The sequence below is a fragment of the Danio rerio genome, chromosome 21 (assembly GCF_052040795.2).
Source record: "Danio rerio strain M-AB ecotype USA chromosome 21, GRCz13ab, whole genome shotgun sequence".
Taxonomy (NCBI): Eukaryota; Metazoa; Chordata; class Actinopteri; order Cypriniformes; family Danionidae; genus Danio; species Danio rerio.
The window spans coordinates 36,222,081-36,244,225 of record NC_141041.1 but is presented as its reverse complement, the minus strand read 5'-3'; the positions used below and the strand labels follow the sequence as shown (position 1 = coordinate 36,244,225).

The following is a 22,145-nucleotide window of genomic DNA, read 5'->3' as shown; positions in this document are numbered from 1 at the left end:
AATTGTATTAATTTTTTCTTTCATTACTCAGCTATTCCTCCGCGTACCATTAAAAGTAAGCACACATACCACTAGTGTCACAAGTAGCAGTTTAAGACCCACTGCACTAGTGTAAATACAACCTCAGTCCTTCTTGAATCTCAGCACCAACTCATTCAGATCTAATAAAACATTATTTAGGTTGTTATTTCCAGCATTAGAGGCTAGTGCTCTAACAAAGCTGGGAAAGACTGCAGTTTCTCACATAAGTCACTAGTGTACCTCCTCTCCTAAGGTCAGGAGAGTGAGATTTACCTGCTTTTCATTTGATATATTGCTTTTGATACATAATAATAGTCAATGTCTTAAAAGATTTACTCGAACATTCATTCATTTTTATTGTTGTGAATTTCATTCCTAGGCTTTCTGAAGATCTTGGAGATTCCCAGAGGAGCGCGCCACATACAGATCCACGAATTCAAAGGAACGCCACATATTTTAGGTAGAGCGCTTTGTCAGCAAACGCCTGTGTGATTAATTACTCTGACACTGACCCTCATAATTCATCCATCTGGCCGCCCACGGTTTGCTATTGATGGAGAGGTTTGGTCTCTTTCTGGCACTGAGAACATTAGGAGCTCCAGCTCAGTGACTGTGAAGCACCTTAGACTCTTAGAAGTAATGCCTTCCAATACTATGATTTACAGGCACATTACATGCATATAAAATAAGGTTGATGAAGATTGATTCTTGCGTGAATAGGACTGCATGGAGATTGTCTTAATTTTAAATTGTCTTCTGATAGCGGTGAAGAACCAGGCCACAGATCATCTCTTCTTAAATGACGAGGGTGATTTTCCTGAGTCACGCACAGTAATTGAGAAAGGTGTGGCATGGGAGTACACAAACAATGACGACATGGAGACGGTCCAGACCACCGGACCACTCAGATATGGAGTTCTGATCATGGTAAGCACATTTCAGCTACAATTTGTAAATCTGATAACTACAAACCCAAAACTAAGCACCCGAGGCTAAAAAAGACTCTACAGCTAGAAGTGCATTTCTAAATACTATTAGTTGGCTAAGAGTTGAGTTAAACGGCCACAAAACCTCCCTGCCTCAGCAGTGTTTTCACACCTCTAGTAAAACGTCAGGAAAGTGGGTGTGTCTAGCTCTATTTAGGTGGAAGTACTGGGGAGGGAACAAGGGAAGGTTTTGCATAAAAATGTGAGTTTCCATTTGGGCACGTGCTGATTTTCACAGAGGCAAAACAAACACATATGCAGTGAAAAAGACAGTAACTGTTTACATGGACATCAGTAATCAAATTATTTGCCAAATTATTAGTTTGTCGACTTTAACTGCAGTTTGGCACTTTCACTTTCATTCAGGAACATGTCATGCATGACCCCCGTGAAAAATGGGATATTGGATGCGAGGAACTGCTGGAAAAGTGTAGTTTTAATGGAATGTTTGATACTGCACGGTAAATGGGAGAGAAAAAAAACTCAGCATTTTTCTGTAACTTAGATACACAATTGTTGTAATGACAACTCTGAGGGATGTGGATCCATTTGCAAGCTTTTATTAAAACACAGCAACACAACACAGAGAATATGACAGCCAAGGACAAACAGTATAAACTCAAGAACGGTAATTTGGGCTTTGGTCAGGGCAGGCAGCTTACACTCAGAAACGGTGATACGGGCTTTGGTCAGGGCAGGCCTTATGTAAATGGTTACACTAATCGAGTTAAAATATTATCATTAAAGTTGAATCCAATGTACAAAATAAGGTAAACTTGACTGAGTGCTTCATTTCCCCTTTAATAGGAAATGAGTTGTTTAAAATAAAACACGCAGGACATCCGGGCATGTTTACATATTAAGTGTATTTGTCTGTTAAACACACACCTGAATCTCAAATTGTCCTACACTTTAGCTCCTCTTTAAATGGCGTGTATAGCTGTTCTGGGAGTCAGTCAGTGCTTATACATGCATTCACTGATTCAGAGGTTTCAGCGCTGGTTGAAGCTCCACTTTAATTGAAAGAAAGTGAATTAAGACATTTTATATTAATTTCAACATGCTTTTAAGATTAAAAATATGAGAGAAATATGGGAAAATACCTAATAATAGGACATAATGTTAAAATATGGGGCAATCTTGGCAAAAACAGGGTTTTCATGTATGAAGTGAAGTATTTGTCAAACAACATATTTGCAAGATAACGCAAAACATGTTTGCGAGGGAACGCAAAAACTTTCAACAATATGTTAACCTATAGCTCTGGTTTTTTTTCTCCCACCCATTTTTTTTTTCTCCACCATCACGTCCCTTCCGGGTCTTCGTAGTTTCCATCCAATGAGTCAAAGAAAACAAAACTGTCAATTGCTGATAAACTGAAGCCAACATCAAAAAGAAAAATGGAATTTGCTGTGTTTGGAGCAGCCATTGTGGCCTTTTTGTTCAAAATAAATTACTCGCCTCAGAAGATGAAAACGAAATCCAATGAACGTGCAGTGGACCAAAACAGCATTACAGATGTTTTACAATGTGGTCGGGGGTCTGCTGGTTTGTTCATTAATGCTGTCCCATCACACAGATTTTTTGTTATCACAAGACCTGTTAAAACAAAATCACATGACTTTTTTTATGTGCAGGCTGGAATTTATTCAGTAAATGTGTTTCCATCATATTTTATGCGCATGTTCTCTCATCAGATAAAAAGTTTATCTTACTTAGCTTTTTAAGTTTGCAAATCCTACTTTTAACCACTCATTTTTTATGTGCATTTTCAAAATGTATGTGCTTCTATTAAGCATTGTTTTATGCAATCTTCCAAAAACCACATAAATGTATGTCCTTTGAAAAAGCATAAGAATATTTTCTTTCATAAAACAACTGTTTGGGGTATCCTAAAGTCACTGCAGTTTACACATTGGTCTCAAAAGATTGGTCACTGGTGGTCAGACATTATGCAATTTTTCACTTGGAAGAATGAAATAACTTGAAATAACCCTTGCCTTGTAAATTGCTCTCTCAATGGCTGTAGGTTGTTACCTATTACGTTTCCAGTCAAAACTAATTTCAGACTATTAGACCGATATTTGCTGGCTAAATTATAACCAGAAATGAATTGTCACTTCTTTCAGATTTGTCTTTATTCATTTAAAATATGCAGTCATGACTAACAAGCACCAATATTTTGGTATCTTTGTCTGCAATCTCTGGATAAATGTGGTGAAAAATAGGGTGAAAATCAGGCATTAAATCATTTACACCACCTAACAAAAGTCTTATTGCCTATCCAGTTTTAAGGAACAACAAATAATAACCTGACTTCTAGTTGATCATTTGGTATCAGAAGTGGCTAATATGAGAGTCAAAGACCTCTAGATTACGTTTATTTTACCTAAATAAAATATAACCATGCCTTGATTTTAATTATTTAATTAGGACAGTAAGGTCTGACTTTGCTTAGACAAAAGTCTTGTCATTAAACAGAAATAATGTACAGTATAGAATATAAAGTCATAGTGCTGTGGAAAAAGAATGAATATTGTGTATGACTCCCATGATCTTGGAGGACTGCATCCATACATCTCTGCAATGACTCAAATAAATTATTAATAAAGTCATCTGGAATGGCAAAAAAAAAAAACAATTCTTACAGGACTCTCAGAGTTCATCAATATTCTTTGGACTCATCTTCTATGCCTCCTATTTCATCTTAACCCAGAAATGCTCAATAATGTTCATGTCTGGTGTCTAAGCTGGCCAATCCTGGAGCACCTTGACCTCCTTTGCTTTCAGGAACTTTAATGTAAAGGCTAAAATATAAGGAGGAGTGCTATCCTGCTAGAGAATTTGCCCTCTCCTGTGGTTTGTAATGTAATGGGCAGCGCACATGTCTTGATACCTTAGGCTGTTGATGTTGCAATCCATTCTGCAGATCTCTCACACACCCCCATACCGAATACAACCCCAAACCATGATTTTTCCTTTACTAAACTTGACTGATTTCTATGAGAATCTTGTGTCCATGCTGGTTCCATTAGGTTTTCAGCAGTATTTGTGATGATTGGGATGCTGTTCAACAGATAATTCATCTAAAAAAACTACCTTCTGCCACTTTTTCAAATTCTTCAAACTAGAAGTCAAGTTATTATTTGTTGCTCTTACAACTGGGATCGACAACAAGACTTTTGTCAGGTAGTATAGTGTATACCTGATATAAGTAAGTTAAATCACAAATTGTGTGTTACCAATTCAGCTAGTAAATAAAATGCATCTATAGTAAGTTATTAAACATTATTAAACATCTTCTTCAGGTTCAGTCTCACAGCATTTCTAAAGTCACAATCTCATACAAATACATCCTGCCAGAGGACCCGCTCTCATCAATGGAGAACACCCTGCCTCAGGACGACACAATTTACTTCGAGTGGGCTCTCAGGAAGTGGTCGCACTGTTCCAAGCCATGTGGCGGAGGTACATGAAAATATTTAAAAACTGTGGCTAATGCCGCCTACTATTAAGTAGTTGCTGCATTTGAATTTAAACGTACTACTTGGTCGTTAGAAAAGTATGTTGTATACATTATGAATGTGGGAAGTATGAACGGAATTCAGACGTAGAACATCTGCCATTTTGTCCTAATCACCTGACCTACCGTCGTGAGTTTCGTTGCTTTACTACGATTCATGAATTCTCTCGCGGGGCATCATGGGATAGCACAGCATGCATAGGATGCGCACTTCAGAATCTTTCCGGAAGTAGTTGGTCATGCGGGTACTTCTCGCATACTGATTTTCAAATTCTATGACAAGGGTGGCCAACCCTGTTCCTGGAGAGCCACCTTCCTGCAGATTTCAGTTGCTACCCATGTCAAACACACCTGAACCAATTAATTAGGACCTGAATACCACGTGATAATTACAGGCAGGTGTGTTTGATATGGGTTGCAGCTGAAATCTGCAGGAAGGTGACTCTCCAGGAACAGGGTTGGCCACCCCTGTTCTATGAATTCGGACATATTACTTGGCTCCAGACTAATTTTAGCGTACTATATAGTATGGAAGTATGCGGTTTCAGACGCAGCCTGTATCCTTCTTTTTAAAATTTAATCTAATTTTATTGAATTGATCAAGTCCAACACTATCGTGAATTAATATTTAGCATGAAATGAGCATTCAATACTTGAGGAGTCATTTAAAACATTGATTTAAACCATTTTTTACAATTGGCATATGTAATGTAGAAAATGGTTTTATAGTTTGTGGTTGTTCAAAGTAAATGTATTTATTTATTTATTTTACAAATTATATAAAACCATCTATTAAAACTACTGAAATATTGAAAACTATTAATACTAAAAACATTGTTTATGTATTATTTGTTGCATTCTGTATTCTGTATGTCAATTCAAATTGAGGAACATATAACCAATAGTTTAATTCCGAATTCAACCTAGTATGGCTCACTACTCTGACAGACATGAGATTTCAGTGGAACTTGGACACACTGTAGAAGACAACAGCTTGTATCGTGGTTTTGTCTGTTTATCTGGCTTGTAGGGAAACAGTACACACGTTTTGGATGCCGAAGGAAGTCGGATGGCAAAATGGTACACCGCACTCTCTGCGCCAACATACCCAAACCTCGTGCCATCAGCCGAGCCTGCAACCAGAAGGAGTGCTCAGAACCAATGTAAGCAAATGAGGTTCACCATATGCTCGTTTTCAAACCAATCTCATACAGTTGTGCTTAAACACATCTTTGATGTCTAACTGAGTGATGGATGATGGTTTAAGGGCATGACTGCTTTAGTGGATAATGTTTTTTAAATGTGTGTTGTGTACAGCTGGGTGACAGGAGAATGGGAGGAGTGCAGTAAATCTTGTGGTAAGACAGGTTCACAGACTCGACCTGTGCGCTGTGTGAGACCTGAACTGGATGGTTCATACAAAGCCATCAATGCTAAATATTGCAATGATGACCGGCCTGAGGGGCGAAGGCCCTGCAATCGTCAACTATGCCCTGCTCATTGGAGAACTGGACCTTGGTCTCAGGTATGACAGAGAGTGACAGTGAAAAAATCTCAGTATCAGATATCTTATTTTTAAGAGTCTCTATTGTTTATTTTAGATTACCTTTTCTGTCTGACAATTGCTCAACGTTTTACACAAAAAACATATCACTATCATGTCTTAGCAGGTTGCTGGCATGTGTGTCATAATGATTAATGCTTGTTTCTAGCATGTTTGCAATTTGTTAACAAGTATTAATGAGCTACGAACATATGTTTAGTAAGTTTTTAGCATTAATTAGCATGTTGGTAACATGTTCATAACCTGTTTAGCATTCATAGTTTATCAATATGGCACATTGACTTATTAGCATTTGACTTTATTAGCTGTTTACAGCATGTTTTAAACACAATTTAGCACATATTAAATAAATGAATAAGCATGTTGTCAACATGATGTTACACAAAATAGCATATTGTTAACTTTGTAACATGTTTAGCATTTTGTAGTATGATTCCTGAGATGTTGTTACCATGTTTAGCATACTGCTTGCATAAATTAGCAAATGGCTAGCACGATTTTGCTTTTGCTCTCTTGTTCTTGTTTTGTTTGTTTGTTTTTCCTTTCAAAGTTAGTTACTTTTTGTAAGAGTATTACCAGTTTAATGTATCAACCAGCCATTATTCTCATAATTTAAGATTGTCGATACTACATTCTTGTTTACATTCTGTCATTTGTTTCTGTATGTTGTGTATGGATGTGCAGTGCTCGGTCAGCTGTGGTAATGGCACTCAGGAGCGGCAGGTCATGTGCAGCACCCCTGATAATGCCATAGGCATCTGCATGGACACCAAACCTCAGAGTGTCAGATCTTGTCTGCCAGCACCATGTCCAAGTAAGTTTCCAATGCAATCTACAATATAAATATCTCCACAAAATTCTCTTCTGACATGTTCAACTCCTAAAATTTAAGCTTTTATGTGACTGCTTTGGAATTTGCTAGGTCATAATATTCTGTCATATATCACTGCGTATAAATTATTTTTACATAAACTCACTTCTGATGTGTGTTGACTCAATCTTTAGGCAATATTCACATTGTGTATGGATGGCCCACTTCACGCTACAGCTAAAATCAGTCACTTGTTTACCCAGTTACTATTTTCAAAATGGGGAAAGGCACATAGAGGGGAAAAAAACAATTCAGGCGATTTCCATTGCAGTAAATAAAGTTTGTTTTTACCGAAGTGTCACTCAAACTGCTGCAGCTTGCAATGTCTACTTTAGTCCAACAGAAAAATTTAATCATATGCAATTAAAGTTTATACATCTTATTGGAGCCATCTGATCCAAAGGTGATATAAAAAAAATTGGTTAAATCTACAAATAAACAAACAAAAATAAAATAAACAAAATTAGCTATTGGAAGTTTACAAAAAGGGGCGGAGCTGCTCAATGTGTCCTACCCTGTCTTCTTTTTTAAAATTTTTTATTACATCAACACATTGACTAAAGGCCCGTTCACAACAAGAATGATAAATGTAAAGATAGCAATAAAGATACAGTTCTAAAAACTGTTCACAGTATTAAAGAAAAACATGGTTCACACCACAACTACAATGATAAAGATACAGAGGAACGATATCTTTGGGATCACTTTCAGAGAGATTTTTCCCAGCTAATGGACAATAAAACACTGACAGCCGGTCAGAATCCATAAAGAATTAAAAGGGTTTGCGCAATTTAAAGATACAGACGACACTGTCGAGAAGCACACTCCTTGATATTAGGCCCTTAGTTAAAAGATTATTTAAAGATAATGACTATCTTGGAAACAATTGGTTATACCATGGGAAATAATGATAAAACAATACTTGGATGTTCTGAAGTATGCTGGCAAAATTAAGTGTACAAGTTAAAAATACAGCAGGAAAAAGTGCTAGTTTCAGTGGCTGTGTCCAAAATCGCATGCTTCCATACTATATAGTATGCTAAAAACAGTATGCAAGCCAAGTAGTATGTCTGAATTCATAGCGTACCCAGATGACCTACTACTTCAGGCAAGATTCTAAAGTGCGCATCCAATGAACCATTCGCTATCCCATGATGTGGGATCCCATGATGAGTGAATTTACGCGACTGACGCTGATAGGTAACCATGCAGTTGGCAGATGTAGTCCGTCCGAGTTCCATTCATACTACTCACATTCATGCTGTAAAAAATGTACTTTTCTATCAGTCGAGTAGTAAGTTCACATGCAGTACCTACGGAGTTGTAGGCGATTTCGGACGCAGCCAGTGTCTTTGTGTTGCCTGCTTTGAAAATGCTAGTGAACTGATTACGATTGCTGAATTCACTGTTTGATTAGATTGATTACATGTCAGAAGCTCATAAGTATGTTCAGATGCTGTAGTAGCACACTGAGGACACCTGATGGTAAGAGATAATGCTGAATTTACAGCATAACCTAAAAATAAACAGATCATTATCAGTCTTCTGTGTGGACACAAATATATTTATCATTACTGTATATTTATATGTATCATTATCATGCTTCGTGTGAATAGGCCTTAAAGGTGCAGTATTTAAGTTTGACACTCAGTGGTTGAACTAGGTATTGCACCCCTGGTACAAAACACATGCAAGCGCAGGTTGCCAGATTGACAGCTTGCCTGACTATTGAGCATAAAAGCTGATTTAAGTCGTGTTCTACATAAAAGCAACATCATGCAATAGAACGAAGATTTCCCATACTAAAACGATTTGTGATTCGGGCATAAAGAAATCTCTGAAGGATAAGTAAATAATGACCAATTTTTCACTTTATTTGGCTCAACTAACACTTTAAATCATCTCTCTCTCCCCCAAACTCACAGATGACAGAGGCAACTTCCTGATCCAGTGGCTCTCCAGAGCAGACCCAGAGTTCCCGGCACCAAAGATCTCCTCAAGTAAACGTCCCGTTTCCAGTCATCAGCCTGCCGTGTGCTGCATGGCCGCTCGCTTCTGGACCCTGCCTCTATCTCTTACGCTATGGCTCTGTTACACTCTGTCCTGACCGCTTCTCTGTCCTTCTCAGAGTCTTAACTTTCCCTTCATCCAAGGGAATTCTGTGGGCTATTTCTTTCCTCTGCCCTTGTTGGCTCTTCTGCAGGGCTGAGGGCTAAACGCGGCCTGAAAGTGCATTGAAAGGGGGCAGTATAGGTGCCTGTGAAGAAGAGGCCTTGTTTTGAGAAGCTGTGACGGTTGTGCTACGTCAGGTAATATGGATATGACTGTTGTGACGATTTCCAGGGTGAAAATCACTCAGTGACACAAACTCCTCTGGGAAGGTACCATTGTGGTACCATTGGAGCATTTAGTGAGTTTGTTCCCCAAATAATTATACAATATAAAATAATATATCACTAAAATAACAATGTGAGCCATAACCCTTATTTATTTTCCCTGTCAAATGTCATGTATTTTTGTATGTATTTTCGTCAAAAATGCTATATATATATAGAAGGAATTATGAAAAGCGACTTTTACAGAGATGTTTTATTTATCTTACCCTCTTTTTTTTGTACTTGTTGATTTGAAACGATCAGATGGTGCACGTTTCAACACATTTCACTGTATAGATCTATTGTGTGTCAGTGGTTGATGTATTATCGAAGGATAAAAATACCTCATGCTCCTGCTTTATTGATTTAAAACTCACGTCAGATATTTTTGCCTTATTTTAGGTTGAAGGAACGTAAGTTTACGTTGCATGGCCACCAAGTTTTCAAAAGAGGCAGCTAAGGTAAAGAACCACAGTGAATATGGATGTTTACAGCCTAGCGAGTGTAATCTTATTACGGTTATATCACGATTGTAAGTCTGTGGAAGGATGAAGCTTTAGCGATGCAGATTCAGTCTAAGGGCCTTTTTTTAAACTATACAGCAAGTATGTGTACATATTACATGATGTTGAATATACTTAGTAAACTTAACGACATATTTAATGACTGTTATCTCTTACACCAGTAACGAAAGTAATATACTATATTTATCTATGTATTTTGACCTTACTGGCCATGATTCCTTGCCTGGAAGGTAATGAATTAAGATATGTAAACAGTGTATATCATGATGAACAGAGTATTATAATGTGTGTGGGTGTGTGTGTGTGTGTACTGGCTTTGGTGGTTTATGAGGACACACATTTACATAAATACATAGGTATGACCTTTGTATTACAGTGTTGAAGTGGTTTATAAGGACTGCCTGGTGTTCTTGTAATTCAAAATGCTTAAAAATCATATTTAACTGGCTCTTTTGACATTTAAAATTTGTCATGTTTCATGTAAAGGTTGGGTTTAGGGGTAAGGGTAGGGTAAGGCTATATAATAAGCAGTTTTTATGTAAAAAATAAATTTACAGCTATGGAGAGTCCTCAACCAATGTGTGTGTGTGTGTGTGTGTCTTTGTGTGTGGGTGTATTATAAAGGGGAGTGTGTGTGAGATAGGCCCTGATTCCTTGCCTAAGAGTAATGATTGGAGACATGTAAACAGTACCATGATTGGTTTATGAGGACACACATTTACATAATTACATAGATATGACCTTTGTATTACAGTGTTGAGGTGATTTATAAAGACTGTCTGGTGTCTTTGTAATTTTCAATGCTTAAAAATCCTATTTAACAGGGTTGTTTGACATTTAAAATTTGCCATTTATCCTGTAAAGGTTGTAAAGAGTGTAGGGGTAAGGATAGGGTAGGGCTATATAATAAGCAGTTTTTAAAGTATAAAATACATTTACAACTATGGAGAGTCCTCATAAACCGCTAAAATAAGGGTGTGTGTGCGTGTATATAATATAACGGTGAGTGTGTGTGAAAGAGGCCCTGATTCCTTGCCCAAAAGGTAATGATAAGTAAATAGTATCATGATGAACAAGAGTATTATAATGTGTGTGTGTGCACTGGTTTCGGTGGTTTATGAGGACACACATTTACATAAATACATAGGTATGACCTATAGGTATTACAGTGTTGAGGTGGTTTATAAGCACTGTCTGGTGTCCTTGTAATTGAAAATGTTTAAAAATTATATTTAACAGGGTTTTTTGACTTTAAAATTTGCCACATTTCCTGTAAAGATTGGGTTAGGGGTGAGGATAGGGTAGGTCTATAAAATAAGCAGTTTTTAAAGTATTAAATTACATTTACAGCTATGAAGAGTCCTCATAAACTGCTAAAAACAAATGTTTGCGTGTCTTTGTGTGTGCTTGTGTGTATTATAAAGGTGAGTGTGTGTGAAAGAAAGGTTATGTAATTTTTTAATAGGGTATGGCTGTTCTTCTAAGTAACTGAAATATATATATACAGTATAACAGGGTCCAGGTTAAAAATCCTTTATTTCAAAAGCTTTAAATTGAAAAGCACTAATGGTAGCATTTTCATTTCGTTCCAGCATGTTTCTGGAATTACATATTCAAAACATCCCGCATCTGGACACTTCAGTAATTAAAAACATAATTATTCGTTTGGTAAAGGAAGCATTTAATAGCCTTGTTTCTACTGAATGCTGTTCTTGTTGGTCTTTCTGTGAGGTTAAATCATGTTTTTAAATGTATTTCAGGCATTTCAGTTTTGTTATAAATATATTCTATTTTTTTTCAGTGGATTTGATGGTGTTGAGATGTTTACTAAACTGTGAATAGTGTGACACTTCGAAGCAGTTTACATTGTACTATGAAAAGTTGTATGTGTTGTCTTGTACACGCTCTATATTTGACAGGAAGTCTCTGTGTAACTAATGTGGTTCCTTGTCGGCAGTGTTAATGGGAATAAAGGGTCAAGTAATATACTCAATGCTTAAAACCTCTGACTTTGTGCTCTGTCATTTTAGGTTACTGTATTGCCAACACAATCTCACGGCAATTCGTAACTTTTTCATTTAGTGGCTAATTCGTATGAATTCGTACAATCTAATTCGTACAATTTAGTACGATTTGCTTATCCCCCAATGACGGTTGGGGTTAGGGGTGGGGTCAGGTGCCACACCTTCTTTTTAAAATCGTACCATTTCGTACGACTGAACCCGTACGAATTCGTACGAATCAGCCACTAAACTGGCAAAACGTAACATACTTGCGTTTTCTCATGAGATCAGGCTGGTATTGCTCAGGCTGGCTAACTGTCTTGTATGTCACCTTTCTTTCTGATTTCTTGCTTTCTGCTTTTTTCCACATTTATATATTATATTGTTACGTTACGTTACATTATATTATCCTACAGTTAGTTCCTTAGTTTTAATTTATTCATTCATTAATTTCCTTTAAGCTTAGTCCCTTTATTAATCAGGGGTCGCCACAGCGAAATGAACCACTAACTTGTCCGGCATATGTTTTACACAGCGGATGCCAATCCAGCCGCAACCCAACACTGGGAAATACCCATACCCTCTTGCATTTACACACAAACACTACGCCAATTTTGCTTATTTAATTCACCTTTGGCGCATGTCTTTGGACTGTGGGGGAAACCGGAGCACATGGAGGAAACCCACGCGAACAGTGGGAAAACATGCAAACTCCACACAGAAATGCCAATTGACCAATCTGAAGCTGGAACCAGTGACCGTCATGCTGTGAGGCAACCATGTTACCCACTGCGCCACCTTATCACCTCCTGATTTTTTTTAATAATATTTTCATTGTGTTTTATTACATTAAAGGAGACCTGTTATCCAAAAATCACTTATATGAGGGCTTTATACACAGTTGTGTGGCAACAGAATGTGAATATAGCCAGCTTCTAATGTTAAATAATAAAAGTAATTAACTATTTTTTATATATAATCACACTTTAAAAAAAAAACAGTCTGCAGAAACACTTTTATTGACATTTTTATTTTGTACATGTCATCAGAGGGAGAAAGTCCTGCACATTAGTGAAGATCTCTTCCTTTATCATTAGCATCAATAGCCCTAAATGAGAGGCAGGTGTCTGCCATTAGAGTTTTTACGTGCTGAAAATAATGTAAGCGATTAAAGGCTGATTTATTCTGTGTCAAGCACACGCGGATGGTCTTGCGCAGCCTTTGAATGGCCGCCTATCCCTTGCTGAAGCTGACCGCAATGCTGACACGCACCTCTCAAAAAATGTAACTACACATCGCAACGACACCTAGCGCAAGCTTTGTGATTAGTCGGCTTGGTAGCTGTGCCAAGTGTGGGTGGTGCTGAGAGCAGCGAGCCTATTGGATCGAGTGTTAAATCCTGAGTTTACCTTATGATTAAAAGATGTTGCACGTCCGCTGAACCCTGCTACTTTAAAGGGCACCTATGGTGAAAAATCTACTTTGCAAGCTGTTTGGACAGACATTTGTGTAAGTATAGTGTATAGACTGTCATATTGGGGTGATGCGCACACACACACACAGTCTTTTTTCCCACCAATACTGATTGACAGGTGCGTCACCATATCCTTAGTTTGTTGTTCCACGTCCACCATTTTGAGCGTGTGAGTCAAAGCGATATCACTAAAGGAACACCCTTGCTCTATTTTTAGATGTAAGGCTCATCGGGCTCAACAAAAAAATCTATTTTCTCTACATTATCGCTTTAATCGGAATTATTGTTTGCACCTTTTGGTAGGTTTGCAAACGTGTACTTTTCATTGCGTCTACCTTAAACTTCAGCCGGTCGCATCACAGAAGCTCCCTGTGATCCTAACTAGATGCAGTTGGAAGAAGTAGATGCGCCGCGGGCGGACGCCGACTTGGGGCGCTGTTGTGTTTTCCCTGCTGGAGGCCTGTGTTTGGAGTTCTAGAATGCATGCACTGTGTGGAGCGACGATTCGGGACACTTCATGTTTCTGCTGCGTTTCATGTAAAGCAACATGCCCCTAAACAGCGAGCTGTGTACATACCCCCAACATGACACTTTTTAACAAATTATAATAAAAACATCTTAACTTTGTGTTGAACTGAACTTAAACTGGCACACTCAGAAGAACCATAATATTAATATTAAATCATAAAAAAGGGGTAAACTATGTGCCCTTTAAGGCAGAAAAAACAAAACACCCGCAAAGAAACTCAACACAAAGGACCATAAAAGCCTACTGCCAGGAAGTGTTATGATGATGCATAGGCATTTGTAGCCTCACCCTCCTTCAAAATGAGCACTATCTCATTTGAATTTAAAGCGACAATCCCCAAAACTGCATAATTTTGGTCAAAGTCCAAAAGAGGGAGTTTAAAGAGTTATAAAACATTATTTGTGTGTTTTTTTTTGAGCTGAAACTTCACATACACACTCTATGGACATCAGAGACTTATTATACATCTTGTAAAAAAAGGCAGAATAGGTCCCCTTTAATACTTATTAATACGTATTTGTTTCTTAACTTGACACATTTTGTATAACTTGTATTTGTTTTTAAATTTTCATTGATTTAAATAACTGCATTTTGTATAATTTTAGATTTTTCCTTTTATGTATTTGTGGCGGGGAAGGCGTGGTCGAAGGCCCTGGAACAGTGGAGAGTGGGTTAGGAAACTGGTGACTGGTAAGTGTCATTTAGAAATCATGATTAAGTCCTGTTTCTTCTTAGTGATTGGGTCGGAAAGATGCTTTTTAAGTGAGAAGAGGGGCTATTTTTGTACCCCTATCCCTTTTCCTTCCCCTTCAAATTTTACCCCTTAGAAATGTAACAGCACTGCAACACCTGCACACGTCATCATATGTCATTGCATATGTCATGACTGCTGTAGTCATTCCAGTTGCATTATTTTTTGGTATTTATCTTCAGGAAATCACTGAAGGCAATGATTTCATGTTATCATAACGATACAATGTGGCAATAGGATCGTGACTGCATTTACACCGTGGCTTGTATAAACTCAAGAAAACAACATTAACATTATATCAGACACTGTAAAAAGGTAATTCGCAGCCACTAGACTTTTCTAACAGGGCATTCGAGTCCCATCGAGTGACAGAATATTGTGGAACTGCTATACAGGAGTTATTAGGGATTATAGATAGCGAAAATTAGCGTTTTTTATTTTACCGTTTTTTTTTATTAAGGATGATGGTAAAACATGAGCACAGTTATGAATGTATTAAAACGTGCTTGTTTGTTGTAATAATTTGTAATAATGACAAAAATACTAATTTGTGCATCTGACTTCTGTGTGCAGCCATGCTGCCGTTGTAGATGGTGTATTCTGGGAAACTTTCGTACCCCTTTGTTTCAAGTGTGGTTCTGAAAAATCTCAGTTTTAAGGGCTATCTAGTTTTTCCCCTTAGCCCTACGCCTTCAAGCTAAAGAGAATTGGGACACACCCATTTTTTCACATGAGCGTGCAAAACGAGGAAAAGGGCTAAGGGGTAGAATTGGGATTAGGCCTACAACATTTTGCTTACCTGAATCGCCGATCCTGTCTTCTTCTACACGGGTTTTGGCACCAGTGTAATAAAGTTCTTCTAATATGAAGGAAGAAGAAGAAAAAGCATCTCTCCGACTCAATCACTGAAAAGAAACAGGTGTTAATCATGACTTCTGATTGACCCACTTACCACCCGCCAGTCTCCTAACCCGCTATCAACTGTTGGGGGGCTTTCCACCACACCTTCCCCACCAAGGTATTATTATATTATTATTTTAATACTGTTCTTTGTACAGTGGTATTTCTATGTTAAAAATAAAATTGGACATATTTACTTTTTTCGATTATCATTACTGTGTTGGCCTAAATTTCTATTTTAAAAATAAAATTGGACATATTTACTTTTTTCAATTATCATTACTGTGTCGGCCTAAATCTTGGCTAAGCCTTTTAAAATATTTATTAATTTCATTATTTTTATTTTTGTATTTACATCACTAACTATCTGTCAATGCTGCATGCTTACTGCACACTCTTTTATTACATTTTCTTATTCCGTTTTCAATCTTCTTACTCCATTTTTCTTCATAGTTATATGTATTACATGACGTGAGTAACTTCACACTGCTTTTCCTGTTGGATTTTCTCTCAGGGTCCCGCTGTAAAGGAGACAAATCTGTGTTCTGCCGAATGGAGGTGCTCAGTATGTACTGCTCCAACCCCGGCTACAGACAGATGTGCTGCAAGTCCTGCAGCGAGACCAACTACACCTCTCAATTCAACCTGACTCGACCCTGGACCTACACCACTGCTACCCCACCCAAAACTCCCATTCGCACCACACTGTTTTTCAAGACCTCACAGAAACCCAGCACAACAACCACTCCATCAATCAGCAGATGGACAGACATCAGTCCCACATCAGCAACCACCAAAACTCTAAAGCAAACGACAACAATCACTTTTACAACTGGAGCTTTCACAAAACATCCCGATTCATTTGACTATGAAGAGGAAAGCAGTGGGTCCTTCTATGAAGACGAAACATGGAGCTCAGTCTCAGAGTCTGAATCATCAGAGTTCATCTCATCGTCCTCCAAGCCTTGGTCAACAACTCCACAATATACAACTACACCTGAAAATGAAAACATTGAAATGACGCTTTTGACAACGCCACAGCCGAATGTTACTGCCACAACGAGCCCTCCTGCCATAGTCAGTCTGCATCTCTCAGAGGACAAGAAGGAGAACAACTCCATTGATGTGTCCTACAGGATTGTCAGTCCCAATGAGGTGGCACTCAACCACTTTGTCCCTAGAAAGCGAGTGTCGTTTCGTGAGAAAACACAAAATAAAAGAATTCAGGAGCTCCTTGCAGAAAAAAGACGACAGGACTTCCTGCTTCAAAGACTGAAACGAAAACCCGGAGACTGATAGATTTGCTTCCCTCTATCCCTGTGGTATTTTGTGAGTATATTTTTGAAGTGGTTTCATGGCCTCTACACACTCTCTTTGCATTTACAATTTTTAAAAAAGGAAATAAGCCCAAATCTCAGTCTTAAAAAAAGTTTTGAAGACATTTTCGCAGGGGTTTACCACATTTTGCCTTTAAAATGTACAAGATTGATAAATACCAATGTGGAGATTCAGCAGTTTAAGCTACCTACTGGCTATGCGATGTTTTGCAGTCCTTTACAGTCGATCCCTGTGAGATCTTGGGTAAACGTAAACATCAACAGTCAGACTGTAGGATGCACATTGTTGATCTTGTTTGCAGCTGGTATTAACATGTTTTTAGTGATCCAATCTCAAGTGATCAGCTGAGTTGTATTACCATTTCTTTCTGGTATTAACATGGCTGGGTCTGATTTTGCAAAGTATGATGCAGTCCTAGATTTACATCTATTATGTTGATGCTGGAACATCTTTCCTGTTTGAAAATGTAATCCATACTAAATCCCCAACTCTTACAGTAAATTATTCCCAAAATCATTGAGGATTTATAGCTGGACACCAATGACATGAAAGCACAAAACTATGGATGTCCCAATCAGGTTTTTTTGCCCTCGAGTCAGAGTCATTTGATTTGAAGTATCTACCTATACCAAAACTTGATCCGTTACTTCAATAATACATAACAAAAATAATAAAGAAAAGCGAAGAAACAGATACAAGATGTTCCTTATTTTTTTATTTAATTCACCTTATTTTAACAACTCTATTGTAACAGAGAATTTTTGTTAGGTAGCTTGAACATTCAAGTGATAAAAATGACATCAATTCTTCACTTTTTGACTTCTGTGCAACAGTAAGTATACAAAAAAATCTAGTATATAAAATATAAAAATAAAATGTAAAATAATATTTTTAAAAAATTAAGTCCTGATTTGGAAGTAACCTTCAATTCTGATCCGAGTATGAAACCATGTGATAGGGCCCAATTTCCAATCACGTGATCAGATCTGGACATCCCTACACAAAACCCTAACTATAAGCCTAAACATGAGCTGTAAATGTATCCCTTGAATCTAATTGGATCATTGTTCCATGATGAACACTGAACACAATTGCAAGAACATTTAGTGTTCATAAGTACTCAATACTTTCACATGTGAGTGGGAAAGCATGCAAGTCAACTAGAACTGTTTTGTGTGTTTCGTTACAATGCAACAAAGTATAAATACCTTGTACTTTCTCATTTATGTTGGTCCACTTTGCATAATTGTTGCTATTTTGATGCAACATTTGTTAACAGCTGTGCCATTGACCAACTAAAACTTGGACTACAGTCCGTTGAATGGCTTTTATTCGCCTATACGTTAATATGCAACACATGTAAACTATGTTTATTACAAGGATGCGCAGCAGCACACGAACACAAAGAAATGCCAAATAACTCATATAGGTACAGTACAACTCTTAAAGATGGCTGCCTGTTAGGCAGCTGCAGGCCATCAGTGAGCATCACCTCTTTTTTGGCTCATGTTTAAGGGAGGTTGACAGATTCAGCATACAGAATTGGTGTCTGCTGCCATTGAAAGAGTGCGCTTTGATTGGCTGTTCAGCTACAAATCTGAGCGTGAAAACATAAGTGAATAAGCAAATGACACGTTTAAAGTATATACCAAGAAGCCAGCTGTAATTTTGTTACATTTCTTAAATATTTGCAAACTGAAAATGGTACGCAAGTGCTTTGTTTACAGTTTGTATGTGTAGGAGTTTCCCTTTGTGAAAGGAAAATACAGACTACTGCAGATGCATGTGACAGACCCACAGGTAGTGGGTTTGTAAAGCTACATCCTCTGACACAGGTGCAGAACATATCTTCCTATTTCAGTTAGATGTCATTCGTTTGGTGTGTTCACATGCATCTGTTTTGTCTAAACAAGACCAGATACAGCACAACACAGTCGGTTTTAATTACAGCTATTTATGTGTCCCTGCTTTAGACAGAGAACTGACCATGTGTTTAGAAGAATTCACCTGCACTGCATGCTTCAAACGATGCCCAGAATGTTCAGATTCTATGACACCTTTATTTAGTGCTGTTCACTTGTGATTGGACTGATGTAAACACGTCTGAATACCAGGAGTAAACTTGCAGAGTCAAGGTCTAAATGGTGCTGTTGACAGCGCGTTTGAGTCACACAATTTCCCTGCTAGAACTTAATTATGAGCTGAAAATCATTGTGAATCATGCATGTCACATGAAAGACCTCAGATTTTGCTAAAATTTGTCTTAGCCAGCAAAATCAAACAGTTTGGACCGACTTATAGGAGAGTTTTTAAATGTTTTGCTGTTTAAATGCACTTAAATGAAAGATGTTGCACATGACACTATTGCGGAATGAAGAAATCCATAAATCATAAGTCACAAAATTTGTCATTTTTTTCTAACATATAAATGTTAGAAATACTTTATAAGGGAAACATCATGTTGTTATCATTGCCTCTCCATTAAAGGTTTACTGAAACTACAGAAAGCAGAATCAAATCAGCTGTTAGTTTGTCTGTTGTAACTGGTTTGTTGCTTTTACATAAGTTTTGGTTAGCTGGTGAAGCCACCGTCTTGTTTATTTCTCCAAAACCAAACCTGTTTAATTTTCATTGTCATCAGGGGAGTGATTTTTCACCATCTTGTTCACCTTGTCCAAACACATCAAGAGTGCTTGTTTAAAATGTACATTGATTTTTTTCAGTTTATCTGCTAGGTTGTCTTTTGTCAGTTTTTCAGACCAACCTGTACCTGTGTGTGGAAATATTTTGCCCTCATAAGAATCCAGATTTCATGGTTCCCAAAGATATCACAAGGGTCCACCTGAAAAACTGTAATGGTGCACTCACATTTGCTAAATTCTGACCAGTGGTAATTATTATAAGCAAGATTTTTTAAATTTTTTCAGGCATAAAATATCCACTTTATTGTCAATAACGGTGCTACATATGAAGTTCAACTCAAGTCACAAACTCTTTTTTTATTTTATGGATCTGCATGAGCAGCTTGAACATATAACAAAATCTCTGAGGGCAAATCTTTTATAACGAAACTACAGTTATTGTTCATACGAACCACCTCAAGTTTGGACACCATGAACCATATGTTGAAAAATTATAACCCTTAGGTTTCTGTTCATGTGTTAAGAAAACATTTATATTCTGCTAAATCAATAAATGTAAAAGAGCCAGATGCAGCATAATGGAATGTAAACTATATGAGCAAGATGTTGAATAAACAGCGAGATGAATTGCAGCAGTCAAATATGCCGCAGTGTTTACATGAGAGAAGAACAACACAGATGGACACGAGTGTGAACAGCCACTTATGATTGCTTGGATTTTTTATTTTTGTTTTACCCTATTGTCGATTCCTTAGCAAAACATCATCTAGTTTCCTTCTTAATAAATGCACAGATCTCGTATCCCTTCGTAAATGTTGTAAATATAAACTGTAATTTTCTATTTATTGAAGCACCTGTGCACTTTTGTGTTTATCAGACCACTTTTTGTGCATGCGGCATGATTGACAATCCTACACTTATGCAAGAGGCAAGAAATCTCTTCCTCATTGTCTTAGAAACCAGTGTGAGTATTATAAGGTAAAACAAAAATGAAATATCAACATACTTGATTCAATCGATACGACTGTGGACGACGTCAACATTTTTGACTCAGCACATACTTGATTTAATAAAGTTGCAGAGCTAATGGCGTTGGTCGGTCTATACGTTTCATTCAACGTTTGAAAAGAAAGTCTGTCAAATAATTTGCCGCCAGGGAGGAACCAACCGATTTCCACAAGATGGCGATGTTTCTCTTCATCACTTTTTCCTGGTGTGACGTGAGTTGTTTTCATCTTAATCTCTCTCAATTTCTCATTCCTGGAAGGATTTATTTTGGTCCACAGGACATAGGCTACTTCGCCGTTGAGCTTCCATTTTAAAACACATAGGAAAAAAGGCTTTAATGACGACTACAAACATTCATTGATTTAATGGATTTAAACCCTTTAAATTACATTGTGTATACCTAATTACTTTAAAAAAAATACATATATATATATATATATATATATATATATATATATATATATATATATATATATATATATATATATATAAATTTTTAGTCGTTTGTTTGATGGGGTGGTGTGGTGGCACAGTGGGTAGCGCTGTTGCCTCACCAAAAAGGTCGCTGGTTTGAGCCTTGGGTCAATTAGCATGTTTTCCCCATGTTTGCGTGGGTTTCCATGCTCCGTTTTCCTCAAAGGTATGCGCTATAGGTCAATTGTGTATGCTAAATTGGCTGTAGTGTATGTGTGGAATGAGAGTGTATGGGTGTTTCCCAGTGATGGGTTGTAGCTAGAAGGGCATCCGCTGCATTAAACATATGGTGGATAGGTTAGTGGTTCATTACACTGTGAAATTTTTTTTTTTTAACTTAAATATTTGTCCTTACGCCCCTTGGAGTAGCCTAGTTTTTAAAATTAGTATGTTTGTAAATAGATTTCTGAAATGAAATTAGGATGATAGTTCATAAAACTGTATGCAAGGGTTAATCTCATACAGATTAGTTTGTTTTGCTTTATTTAGAGATGAAAAAAAAGCTTTTATTTTAGGTTCTGTGTGTGTTACATTTACAGACAGCAGATGGCAGTTTAGTGAAATTGTGCTTCATGATTTTATGGTTTGTTTTGCATACTGCTCGTGGTCAAGGTCTCAAAGTTGCTGTTTTCACATTAAAGCAACCTTGTGTCATTAGACAAATGAAATGAAGGCCTGACCTAAATAGCTTGTCTTATTATTGCTGCAATGTCAACGTGACTATAAAGGTTTAATTGCTGCTGTATATGTACCTTAGGTTTATTAGAATTCATTAATTTTCTGAAATTACTATAAATATCATAATAAAAGTTTTATTTAACATAGGCATTAAGAGAGTTTACCAAATATACAAAGTTCTGTCATCATTTATTTACCAAAGCCTGTTTTTCTATTTTTGTGTTAATTACAAAGGTAGATATTTAGAAAAATGTTGGAAATTGGTTGTCAATAGGTTTTATTTCACACTATGGCTGTCAATAGCTACAGCATATTTCCGTCCACCTATTTGAATGAACATTTTGGAATATCGCACAATACAATGCTCAACGGAAATTACAAAATGAACATACATTTTGAAAACATGCATAATAAACATATAGTTTTTATCCAAGTAAAATGATGCATAAACTATACTTTATTGAACAAATTCCAGCATGAGTAT

General features: G+C 37.2%; 1 protein-coding gene and 1 long non-coding RNA gene across 4 annotated transcripts in view; one reads left to right on the top strand and one right to left on the bottom strand.

Moving 5' to 3' along the window:
• Positions 1 to 20,142, top strand: part of adamts2a (ADAM metallopeptidase with thrombospondin type 1 motif, 2a) — a 172,449-nt gene extending 152,307 nt beyond the window's left edge. Inside the window, exons 15-22 of one of the 2 annotated variants that reach the window (XR_015520379.1) lie at positions 401 to 481; positions 785 to 948; positions 4,316 to 4,475; positions 5,561 to 5,693; positions 5,848 to 6,055; positions 6,779 to 6,908; positions 8,891 to 8,965; positions 16,036 to 17,539. Coding sequence is in view for 1 of the 2 variants with exons in the window: in XM_087301409.1 (XP_087157535.1) it covers positions 401 to 481; positions 785 to 948; positions 4,316 to 4,475; positions 5,561 to 5,693; positions 5,848 to 6,055; positions 6,779 to 6,908; positions 8,891 to 8,965; positions 16,036 to 16,817 (1,733 nt within the window). In the remaining variant the exon portion in view is untranslated. Of the gene's footprint in view, positions 1 to 400; positions 482 to 784; positions 949 to 4,315; positions 4,476 to 5,560; positions 5,694 to 5,847; positions 6,056 to 6,778; positions 6,909 to 8,890; positions 8,966 to 16,035 lie in introns of both variants that reach the window. The other variant, XM_087301409.1, reaches the window with a different exon arrangement.
• LOC141380025 (uncharacterized) overlaps positions 877 to 22,145 on the bottom strand; it is a 66,603-nt gene continuing 45,334 nt past the window's right edge. The window contains exons 3-4 of one of the 2 annotated variants that reach the window (XR_015520486.1): positions 15,421 to 15,526; positions 877 to 2,606 (exon numbers count right to left, since the gene is read on the bottom strand). This is a non-coding gene — a long non-coding RNA (uncharacterized LOC141380025). The remainder of the gene's footprint in view (positions 2,607 to 15,420; positions 15,527 to 22,145) is intronic. The other variant, XR_015520487.1, reaches the window with a different exon arrangement.